General features: G+C 36.3%; 1 protein-coding gene across 1 annotated transcript in view; it reads right to left on the bottom strand.

Moving 5' to 3' along the window:
- Positions 1-260: 260 nt before the first annotated feature.
- OTOGL (otogelin like) overlaps positions 261-12,856 on the bottom strand; it is a 201,962-nt gene continuing 189,366 nt past the window's right edge. Inside the window, 7 exon segments of the mRNA XM_043968164.1 lie at positions 261-403; positions 406-460; positions 1,852-1,931; positions 9,212-9,257; positions 9,630-9,749; positions 11,357-11,458; positions 12,305-12,483. Of these exon segments, the coding sequence (XP_043824099.1) occupies positions 261-403; positions 406-460; positions 1,852-1,931; positions 9,212-9,257; positions 9,630-9,749; positions 11,357-11,458; positions 12,305-12,483 (725 nt within the window).

Here is a 12,856-nt window from a genome sequence, read left to right as displayed (position 1 = left end):
AACTTTATTGAAACGGACAGCACAATACTCTGAAATATGCATTAAAGGAAAAAGTACCTTTATTTAAAGCCACTTGGGGGTATTTGCCATCAGTAATAAAATAGTAGGGTCCAAGCTTTGATAAATTTATTAATGTAAAAAAAAGTGTAAACTTCTCCAGTGATAGGAAAATAACACCTAAATTTAATGGTCATTATGAGGATAGAGAGGGTTTTCTTTTCTTTCTTTTTTTTTTTTTTTGTAAATTTTTAATCCAGAGTTCATTTCCATTGACATGAGCAATCTATGGGTTCTTGAACAGTGTAAGTAACTTCTGAGCCATTTCCTGAGCAGTAGAGAGGCACGTTCAGATTCCGCACTCCACTTTCCCGACAACATTTGCAGAATCTAAAATGGCTATCATATTGACATTGTAGATGGTAGCAGATGGGCATTTCCCATCACAAGAAGCAACACTTATCTGTTATAGAGAGGGAAGAAGAAATGTGAGCCCATGAGAAGTTCCATTTTTACCATTAGTGAAAGAATGAGAGATAACCCTAAAATGTGCTATGTCTAAAATACCATTCAAAGATAACCACTGGAGGTGTTCAGCACTCCTGTATTTAATGGAAATAGGTAATGTAATGACTGTTCACTGGTTAGGAGATCTGGCAGACTTTCATAATGGCCTGTCTCTAGCCCTGATGGCTGGATGGAGCCACTAAGAAAGAAGTCAGAGCAACTTGGTATCATTTTCCCCCAGTCCCTTTCCTAATTATTACAATTATCAGATGTCTATGTCTGCTGGCAGATTCCAGAAAATAAGAATTAGAAAAGGAAATACAACCAGGATAAGTAAGCAAAAAATATTAATTCACACATCAAAGAAAATAACACTAACTGGCACATATGAGTCAGAAAAACATTAAGTGATAAAACAAGCATTACATAGGTACAAACTGGAAAGTAGCATATAGAAACTCCAACAAATGAGTCTGTTGTAATCAGAATTACACCACTCCCTATGAAGGCCATAGAAAACTTAGAGAGAGTTCCCAACAGGCATCAAAATGGTAAATGATTGGAAAATAAGGGAAGGTTAAAGGAAGTTGTTCTTTTTATTTAAAAAGAGGAATTTCCATAGGGCAGGAAATTCATATAACTGATTTCCCAGGTATAAGGAACTCTCATGTGAGGAAATTCCTTCCACCAATTCAGGTCATCCTCTGCAACTTTTAAATGGTTTTAAAACAATTTCCTTGGTACAGAGAGGATAAATAATTTTACCAAGATCATACACCCAGTATGTGTTAGAAGACTAAAATCAGGTCCTCTCTGTTTCTGTCTCTTTGTCTCTGTCTGAGTCTCTTCTTCCTCCTCCTTCTCCCTTACCACTCTCCTCCCTGTTTCTGTTTATCTTCTCTCTCTTTTGGGGTTACTGTTTGATGTTGGTGTCTATTTCAGCAAAGAATAATTCACACTTTCACGCACACACATTCTTTGAAGAAGATATTAATCATTTTGATTGAAAAATAATCCCAACTGTGGCTCCAAACAGGGATAGGTGAAGAGAATTCTTGATTTGGAGTCAAGGGATGTGGATTTGAATCCTGGATTTGCCCCCCTTCTTAGTTTGAGCAAATTAATTAAAAATTGAATTAAAAATTAATTTAAAAAACTGAGCCCCAGACTGTTCATCAACAAAATGTGATTGCCAAAGCTTGCACTTATTTACCTTGGCGCTATCATGAAAAAAATTACTTCATAAAGAAGCACTATAAAAATAGGAGCTATTATTGTTACACATATATTTGTCTCCTGGAAAGAAATGTCCATAGTTAAATAAGAACAATGGGTTTGCATACTCACAGGACTTTGACTTGTGCAATCTTGCTTTTTTATGGTTGTTTTTACTGTTACTTTCTGGCACATTCTTTCTTCCCTTCTGCCTATCAAAATAGAGAAAATATTCTTCCTTCAATATTTCATATTTGAATATTTGTGACTTAATAGAATATATTTATTTCAACAATTTCTCTGTACATAAAATTCTGTTCATATCAGTTCACTGGTTTTATGGACTTTTTCTAATGGTAATGATCTCATAATAATTCTTATACTGACACACTTAAGAATATTTCACACCTTTAGTGACTTTCACATAGAGTGTCGTGCATAGCTTTATAGGATTTAAGAGATTAAAAGTGGGGTGCAGCTAGGTGGTACAGTGGATAAAGCACCAGCCCTGGATTCAGGAGTACCTGAGTTCAAATCTGGCCTCAGACACTTGACACTTACTAGCTGTGTGACCCTGGGCAAGGCACTTAACCCCCATTGCCCGCAAAAAAAAAAAAAAAAAAAAAAAAAAAAAAAAAAAGATTAAAGGTGGCGTTTAGCACAAATGCATTTAAATACACATCAGACCATATTTTCCATCCTATCTAGTGGTACACCTTATCTCTACCGCTATACATTCTGCTAATAACCGCTACTCATCACCTGGAATAGTACTTCCAGACTGGACTGGATCACAGGAAAATATCCTGGAAGAAGGGAGACTCAATCCACTCACCTCTGAAACTCCCTCCCTGGGGGCATCCTGATCACAGTCTAGCTAGGCCTAGGTCTCTGTCAGACCATCAAGGACATGTTTCATTCTGTTCACCCAGACTATCTTGCCATCTTCCACGATGCCATGCTTATAACCTGCCCCTCCCTACCATGGATCAAGTCATCATCTTTGTGTCTATCCAGACACTTCCTGTTCCTGTTAAACTCCTTTAGAGGATAGACTGTCTCACATCTGTATTTGTATCACTCTTGTTTAGCACAGTTTCTGGGACATGGTATGGGCATAATAAAAGCCTATTTATAATGCATGCAAATGCAATGGACATGAATGTAATAATACATCTATGATACCAAAGCAAGGCAACCGAGAGCCAAAATGGCGAATCCCATATCGCTATTAGCATTTTATTGGTACCTCTATATTTATGAATTCAATGTTCACACAACACTGATTGTAATGGAGGAAGTTGCATATGATAAGACCATATAGAATGAATGCAGTGTTATAGTTAAAAACATGAGCCAAGATAACTGATTTATAGACAGTTAAAATACAAATGAGAACAGTGCTGCAGCTGATCCAAAGAGCAAAGGAGAAATGGCCATAGGATCATAGATTTAGCTTTGAAAGGCATCAAAGAGGTTGCATTTCACAGGGTTAGGTAATTACTTACCCAACTAGAAGTACCTGGAGTTGCAAATAAGTGCCTGGGATTTGAAACCAGGTTTTCCTGACTCTAAGCTCTCCAATGTTGACTTATGCACAAAAATATTACATATGGAATATATTCAAGGAAATATCTGATCACAGGAATGTGAGAAAATAATGGGATTTTCCAATGCCCAAAGGCCCCACCTTGAGGAGATTGATTTGGATTGATTGAATTGAGAGTGATTTACTTTGCTGATTAATCTACTTAAAGTTAACTTGATTGAAGCCATACCTGCCTGGCCCTCAATAGTAATGTTCTCAGAAGCCATAGACTCAGACCCCTTCCACATACACACACAGGATCTCCCAACTAACTAAAGGAAGTTAACTAACTTAAGACCACCTTCAAGTCATGTCAATCAATGGACTTGAATGCTGCCAGTCAATTAGCTTGGAGCAGTGTGGGGACCACCTCTCTTCCAGACCCGCAGGGAGCTTCCCACTCTCATAGGCATAGGAACTTTCTCTTTGTGGCTGGAACTCTGAGGTGGTGGCAGGAGATTTGGGAGAAAAACCAGGCCAGGTTGAACTCTTATCTCTCCTCTAGGGTAGATAGACTTCCCTATCTTTCAGAACACCACGTGTTTTCTCTTTAATCTTTAATAAATGCTAAATGCCCAAAGACTTGGTGCTAAAGCTTCTAATTTATAAGTAAACCCTAGCTAGTTTTCCCTACACTGGGGACAAGACACTTACTAGCTGTGTGACCCTGCACAAGTCACTTAACCTCGGCCAAATTTTTCTTAGTTTGCAAAAAAGGGACAATAGTAGTACAATACTAATAATACTTAGCTCCCAGGGCTCTTATAAAGATCAAATGATATAATATTTGTAAAGTACTTAACACAATGTCTGACAAAGATTAGGCGCTTAATGCTTATTTCTTTCCTTAAAGAGGAGAAAGAGGATGACTGAAGAGCTTTACAGCCAACCTCAAGAATGGAAAACTACCCAGACACATACTTCCAGTAAGTTGGGTGCATCCTCTAAAGCAATGGTGTCGAACTCAAATGGAAACATGGGTGATAAATCAATACATAAGGATCCTCGTGGGCTACATATTGACATAGCTTTAAAATGTAATATTATTGGGGCAGCTAGGTGGTGCAGTGGATAAAGCACCAGCCCTGGAGTCAAGAGGACCTGAATTCAAATCCAGCCTCAGACACTTGACATTAACTGTGTGACCCTGGGCAAGTCACTTAACCCAAATTGCCTCACAAAAAAGTAATATAATTTTTATGGTATTTTATTTGTTTTGTTTAATATTCCCCAGTTACATTTTAATTTGGTTTGGGCCGAACTTGAGAGTGTTGTAAGCTACCTCCAGGCTGTGGGAAATGTATTTGACACTCTACTTTAAAGAGGATATGGACAAGATTTTGCAAAGGATGAGTAGGCACATCTACAGGATGGGTTGAAATTTAGATTAATACAAGGAATATCTACAGAGATGAAATCACAGATCCCATGCAATTAATGAACCATAAAATAGTCTTTAAAATGCTCTTAATGCAGTGTGCAGGGGTAGAAACACTCACTGAATTAATAGTAATAACAGGCTTTTTCTCTCATGCTTGCCACTAAGCCCATGGGGTGACCATCAGTAATAAATCACTTAACCTCTCTTTACCTCATTTTTCTCATTTGGAAAATAAGGGTGTTGGAATAGATGATCTTTGTGTTCTTCCTCTCCTGCCCTAAAATCCTATGATTACAGAATTTAGTCTCATGCAACAAGTCCACCATGAAAAGGTAATAGAGATGTAATTAATTGACTTTGTATGCATCAAGTCACTCTTCACAACATTATTTGTTAAGATAACAACTCCCACAGTGGAAAACTATATTATAGGTAGGTCTCTCTGCTACATGGCACATGATTTCATTTAGAAACATTTCTACAAGCAATAGCAAGAGTAGCATATGATTCTGATGCTTTATAGGATTTAAAAGATACAGATACTTGAGCAAAAAATTCTTAAATATAGTCATTCTTTTCTTGAAATCATTGAATTCTGAATTTAAGATATAATCCTAGTCAATTACAGACATAATTTTCCAAGTTAAATTCTCATTGGTATTGTTCAGATTATATTTTTCTACTAGACTCATCGAAAAAGTAAATGAAAAATCTGGGAGATAGATATAAATATAGATGTAGATATATACATATATGTGTGTGAGTACATATATATATATGTATACATATATGTATACACACACCATATATACTTTTTTTACTTACAACTTTTTCCTACTTATCTTCTTCAGAAAAAAATAGCTTTCTCAGTAAGTATATGCAGGAGTAACTTTTACCTGACAGAATTTTTGGTATTCCTTTCAGGTATACTTTTACAACTTGAATAAGGAACATTATATGGACAGGTGAATCTACTATAGTCCTGTTAATACTGTGTAGATAATAGAATATTTTAAAATGCACTTTACAAAAAGAAGAAAACCATCTACTTTCAAGTAGAATAAAGTAAAAGCTATGCTGTCTTGGCACTTTCCCAAACAGAAAGCTCTAGAAACCAGCATTTCTTCAATCAAGTAATTAGTACTGATACCTAAGCTGGAACTAAGCCGTTGGAGGTTATTTTAGGATTGTGAGCTTATTGTTTATTGTTCCTGGTTCTTGGCAGGAGATCAAAGAGAGAGTGAGAGAGATAGGTCTCCTAGGGCTTTCACCAACGATTTTGATTTACATGTGTGGATCACTACCCTTTCGTGGACTTTTATGGCTTTGGAAAAGAAATAAATCAAAGTAATATCAGGACATGAATTCATCAGAATTTTTGCCTAATTAGCATGTTCCTTTTCTGCAAGATACTTTTGTATGTATACATGAGTTATGATTTCACTCGTAGAGAGAGCTCCCAGATGACGATACTCCCTCTGCCAGTTCAAAGCAGCATCTGCTCTTTAATTTAAAGTCTTGGAAGATTGTTCATGCCCCAGAGAGACTGTGACCTGCCTAGGATCCCACATCCAGTACGTTTCAGAGTTGGAATCTGAACACAATTCTTCCTGACTTGGAGGGTAACACTTTGTCAACCTTCCTACATTGCCTTGGTCTGTAACTACACCATTATTCAACATAGTTCCTGTTATACTAAGTGGTATCCCATGTCTAAAGGTCTTCTGCCCACAGGAGTCACCCCAACTCAACAACAATAACAAGTTCTCTACTCCCAATGTATAGAGCCTTGGAATAGGTGTCAGAAAATCCCACTTGTGACACTTGCTGGTTATAAAATGATGGAAAAGTCACTTAATTCATCCGAACATCAGTTTCCTCATGTATAATTTGAGAATACTGATGTTTCATGGGGTCATTATGAGACTCAAAGAAATAATATGTGTAAGGAGACATGCAAACTCAAAATGATACATAAATGATGATTGTTGTCATTGTTATTTTCACTGATATCATCGTTGTTCCCATGGCATTGCCATTTTCCCATCATTATTATTGTTAGAACAAGATTGTTTCCTTGCTATTGTTGCCATTATTGTTGAATTTTTTGTTGTTATGGGCTTGGTGCCAACTGTTGTTTTCATAATTATTGCTTCTGTCATCATTGTTATTGTTGTCCTTGTTATTATAGAAGCTTTTCATCATTATTGTTGCCTTGGTGCTTATTGTCATAGCCAACATTATTGATGTAACCCTCATTCATTATTATTATCAGAGTGGCAATTATGAATATTGTTGTCAATGTTATTATTTTGTTGTCTCCATCATTCTCGTTGGTATCATTTTGTGTTCATCATTTTCAGTATTGCTGCATTCATTGTGGCAGTATTTATTCTTATTGTTATTGTCATAATTATCATTTCATTGTCATTCTTGTGCTAGTTGTGGTTATTGTTGTTGCTTTCATCATCATGGTGGTTGTCTTTGCTGAATCTTCACAGGGGACATGAAGCATAAAGATGCACTAAGTTCATCTGCATATAAAAGCCAATCCTCTATGTATGACAGAGGGCTTTCACCTTTTTGTGTCATGGATCCCTTTGGGACATGGGTGAAGCCTATAGACCCTTTCTGATAATTTTTTAAAATACTCATAATTGAAGAAAATGCTAAATTTCAGTTTAGTGAAAAAGAAAAGATTTAGGTTTTTTTAGCAACAAGGTTCACAAACTTCCCTGAAGTCTATCCATAGTTCTCAAAAAGTTTCAAACTTCAGATTAAGAACCCTGCTCTATGTACCTCTGAGAACCTGGGACATATTGGTTCTATTGAACAACTTAAGACACTATTTTTTTTTTGGCAGGGCAATGAGGGTTAAGTGACTTGACCAGGGTCATACAGCCAGTTAAGAGTCAAATGTCTGAGGTTGGCCCTGAACTCAGGTCCTCCTGAATCCAGGACCACTGCTCTATCCACTGAGCCACCTAGGTGCTCCCTTAAGACACTATTAAAGTAGAAAATGGTGCAGTGAGTTCCATAAAGAGATTCATTGCGTCCTTCTCTCCCTACTCTTTACCTTGGGCACAGCATCTCTAGTACACTGAATTTCTAGAACATTCCACAAATATCCTACTCTAATGCTTCATGATGACCTGAAATACTCCTGGTTTCCCAAAGGCCATGCCACCAGAATGCAAGTTCTCAAAGTCTTTACCCCAGTGGAAATGCTATGAGTACAGACTCAGAAGCAAGGTCGTATCATTGTATCAACCGAATGAAGACATTACAAGCAAAATGTGAAAAAAGAGCTCTGATGGAAGGAGTTCTGTACAAGAGTTAGAGGCCCTCAGTCTCAATTCCAGCTCTGCTACTTATTCCCTGTGTAACTTTGGGCAATTAATCCGTCTAACATCCTCTGATCCTAGTTTCCTTTTCTGTAAAATGAAGGTATTAGACTAGATATTCTCTAACATCCTTCTAGTTCTCAATTTATAATCATACTCACAGTCTTTTTTTGATCCCATATCTATCAACACTCTCCCTCCCCCAAATAGCTGGTTTTGAAACGAAATGGATCATCTGTTTGGATGTTGATTTTCTCCAGGACGGTGTAAGTTCCTTCAGAGAAGGGAGCGGTTTTCATTTTAGTCTTTCTATTCCCAGGGCAACATAGTAGGCAGTTAGTAAATCAATATTTACTGCATATGAATGAAAACAGAAGACATATAGGAACTGCAGTCAAATTAAAAGATGATTCTCCTTAGAGAAGCAAAGTTTGACTTCATCTCACAGCCAAGAGTGAAAGGAAATATTATCTAAAAGATATGGGATCAATCGTGTGACCCAGTACAATAATCAATCAGCTCAAACAGGCATCAAGGTACATTAGTCTTCCATAAGAATACATGGAAAGGAAGGTATGGTGGGTGGAATGTGGATTAATGTTACACAGTCAAGGAAAAGAAGGATCACTGACCCTTTGGAGCTATGTAACAGATATGATGTTTTTCCCATAAAGGGGGTGGGGTGGAGGTGGGAATTTGAACTTCTGCAAAGGAAGTATCTTCTTAGGCTCCAAAGAATGATGATTTGGATCCAAAGGTCACCCCAGAAAATAGGTTGGTGGTATTGATCAGAGGAAGAAGAGATGAGTGGTGGTTGGTAAATTCCTGCTGAGGTAGACATATGTCATCCTGACATGAACAGTAGGGAGGTAAGCTTGCCTATGAAATGGAGATAATGCCTGTACCATGTAGCCCTCTCAGAGTTCCTCAGATGAAGGTGACTGGTAAATCTCAAAGAACTACCTGCATGTCATGTTTGGAGAAGTTTAATTATATGCTAGAAAGAAAATCTTAAGTCACAAACTTTGTGGCCAATAGAAGGCAAATAACGTCACCCATCATTAAACTTGCTTGAGTTTGGCCATATCAGTTTTCCCCTCTGAATTTTGATCAAAGAATCATAGTACATTTCATCAGCAAAAACTAAACTGCTATGGAATGCAACATTTTCTCACTTACAAATCTTGCAGCAGCCTTCATTTGTTGTTGTTATAATACCTTCATTCTAGGGAAAAAAAAAAGGAAATAATCACTTAAACACCAAAATAGAGTGTGGCCAAGTCACCATAATCTTAAAAGGGAAAATTTAGTGATAGGTGTTAAGAAAATGTATAATTCCCATGTTTTATAAAAGAGGGAAATTATGGGGAAAATTGTAGCTATGAGGTTAGGTTAACAAAAGCATTTTTGTTTTATAAAATAAGGGATTTAGACGAGATTATCTCTGAGATTCACATACTGTCATCCAAATGTTCCTTGAATTTATGTGTGAATGTTTACTGGAAATATTTAATTAACCATCACCTAGAATATGACCTGACGTGTTTCCTAATAAGAACAAATATTGGGTTTTCATCATTTCAAATTAAGTACAAACCTTTTTGCATTCAGTCTCATTAAAAGGGGGGCAGACAACACTGTAGCCCAGAATCACTGACCCCGTATCTGTCTTTATACACTCATATTTACTGCAGTTAAATACCCATGAACTTCCCTCCTGGAAAACAAAAAGTTATAGAATTAATTAAATAACTCAAATTAGTGCACTTTAAAAAAAAACTGCCATATTTCTTTTCTTTCTTGTTGAAAAGTCAAATCAAAATCAGGAGACTTAGGGGCAGCTAGGTGGCGCAGTGCAGAGCACCAGCCCTGGAATCAGGAGGACCTGAGTTCAAATCCAGCCTCAGAAACTTAACACTTACTAACTGTGTGACCCTGGGCAAGTCACTTAACCCCAATTGCCTCACAAAAAAACAACAACAACAAACCCCCCCCCCCAAAAAAAAAAATCAGGAGACTTGTTTTGATAGAAATATCACTAGTTTCACTGAGTCCGAATGCTATTCTATTTTTCAATATCCTTAAATTAAATTAAATTAAATTAATTAAATCATAAAAAGTTATATTCCATAAATGTAGCTTTAAATGTGACCAAAAATACAAATATGAAATATAAGATTAGAAGGGGAAGAAAAAGTTTGGGGACAGTAAGCTCTTCCTTAATAAATCTGAATGGGCAAATGATAAAATGTAACTTTAAAAAAATAGTCAGGGGCAGCTAGGTGGCGCAGTGGATAGAACACCGGCCCTCGAGTCAGGAGTACCTGAGTTCAAATCCGGCCTCAGATGTTTGACACTAGCTGTGTGAGCCTGGGCAAGTCACTTAACCCCAATTGCCTCACCAAAAAAAAAAAAATAGTCAGCACATATCATCAAAATTAACTTTCCAAGGAGGGAAACATGATACCAAAGTCCCAAAAGCCCAAACTAAAACATATTGTCACCAATAAATTCATAAATTGTTTTGTGGAAAGTTCACAGTTGTTCTTTCTATACTGATATATTCTGTCTTTTCAACTCCTTCAACTTCTCCACAAAACCAAAAATCTTCCCCTAATTGTAAAGCTTGTGTTTTCATTCAACCCTATGTTAAATTAAGTAGTGAACATTGTAAACTCTTTTATCTTAGACTGGCATTGCAACTCTGGTGTAATCTGATTCCTTGTTATATCAATAACCAGCAAGAAACTGCAGATATACATATATATCTATAACCCCCATTCTGAGGATCAGAGAGATTAAGTGATTGGCCTATCCTTACATAGCTAGTAAATGTAAAAGGGAACATTTGAATTTAAGTCTTCGTGACTCCAAATCCAGAAATGCTAACCATTTAAATTCAATTAAACAGGCATTTAGTAAACACCTACTAATTTAAGACACTGGGAAATATACAGAGGACACAAAGACAAAAAATAAAATCGCCTGCCCTCACGCAGCTTTCCTTCTACTAGTCTATCTCCTACTTTGCCATGAGTTTGGAATATTGATTTCTCTTATTTAGGAGGATATACCCCATAGCAGGACCATGAGAACCCTTTAGGAGTCACCCCCCAAATCCCAAACAAACAACTTTTAGGAATTCTTATTCTAAATCTCTTCCATGTCTCAAATATCATTGAATGTTGATAATAAGGTGACTGGTAGAAAAAGTACACATGTTTCTTATTTAGACATCTATAATAATAAGATGATTCTTCCTAACATTCCCAATGCCTACACAAATCCTGTATTTCTTTATTAGTAGAATTTAAGGCTTGATACCTCATATATAAATGTTTCATTTTCAACCTTGAAACTACAGGACACATTCTTGCAGGTACCACAACAATCATAATCGCTGGTAGAAGGAACATATACTTGGTGCTGTGTAAAATAATAAAACATTGAAGTAAATATTAAATAAACCATGAGAATATTTAAAAAGAAAGCCATAGTTAGGTCCCAATTAGCATGAATAATGAATCCTGTGAAGTGACTGAATATATTAATTACTATATTAATTTGCACTACTCAAAGTTGTGATTCTGTAAAGCATGGTTATTGACTCCAGCCTAGTGAAATCATACGGTGAAATTTTGGATTATGTGACCACTTCATGAAATTCATTATTTACAATAATCCAGATCTACTGCTGCTACCACCTTTAAAACAAATGAAATTAACCAGTGTTGATAAGTATTTTTGCAACATAGAATGATAAAATGTGAGAGCTAGGGACCTTAGACAGCATCTAGTTCTACTCTCTCATAATTACATACTTTCCTGTGGCAGGTAGACATTGCCAAGATTTCATCCAATTAATTCAAATAATGATTAACTTTAAGTGGTGCTTTTAGGGATGGTTTCAGTGTCAGCTTTTACATCTATCAATAATCTAGTCTCCTGAATGTCCTGCAGGTCAACAGGAAGATAAGCTTTATGAAGTCCAGAGGCTCACCTTTTGTACACATCACCATACAGCAAGACAGTGAAAATTTGCTTTAGGTCTAACATACAAAAAATAATGGTCTATTTTAATTGTTGAAACTCCACTCAAGCAAAAGCCTTTAACCTCTAAAACAGTCACTATTTCAAACAACTGCAAATGGCATCCTGAAATTCCATTTAGGTGTCATCAAGTAAGTTAATGTATGAAAAGCACTCAGAAAATTGTTAAATGGCATATAAAAGGAGGCTATTAGCAGAACCTTGTTTTTACAGAATTCTTACCACTTCACATTCTTTTGAACAATTCACTACAGAAATATTCATGGCGTGATAGCCTGTACTGTTATCCTTTTCTTCCAAACATTCTATTGGATAACAGTAATCTTCCTCCAGATATTTTATCATGGACTCTCCAGGATTTAAGACATTTACTTCTTGAAACACACACACATTATCCTTTTCTAAGAGAAGAAAAAAACAACTTGTTAATAGGGAAAGTCTATTTTTTAAATTTTCCATTAAACAAAAAAAAAATTGATGTGGACTGAACTTATGATTTCATAGGTAAAGGAAATTCTTTACCAATTCAGGCCAGTACCTGATATTCAACTTAAAAGTCTTAAAGAGGTACCTACAACTCTGAGAAGTTAAGTGACTTGCCCAGGGTCACACAGCAAGGAGACCCCCCTGGCCAGCTCTCTATCCAACTATTTTAACCTTCCTGTAACCAAGAAAATTAGTTACTTTTGTATTATTTTGAATCCTTAACCTTATTGTTTTCAAAATCATGAAGGATTTAGCAGTACAATAATCCATGGATCCCATGTTCTTATT

The sequence above is a fragment of the Dromiciops gliroides genome, chromosome 5, assembly GCF_019393635.1.
Source record: "Dromiciops gliroides isolate mDroGli1 chromosome 5, mDroGli1.pri, whole genome shotgun sequence".
In the NCBI taxonomy this organism is placed as follows: domain Eukaryota; kingdom Metazoa; phylum Chordata; class Mammalia; order Microbiotheria; family Microbiotheriidae; genus Dromiciops; species Dromiciops gliroides.
Note: the sequence above shows the minus strand (reverse complement) of the source record. Positions and strands in the feature narration are given on the sequence as shown.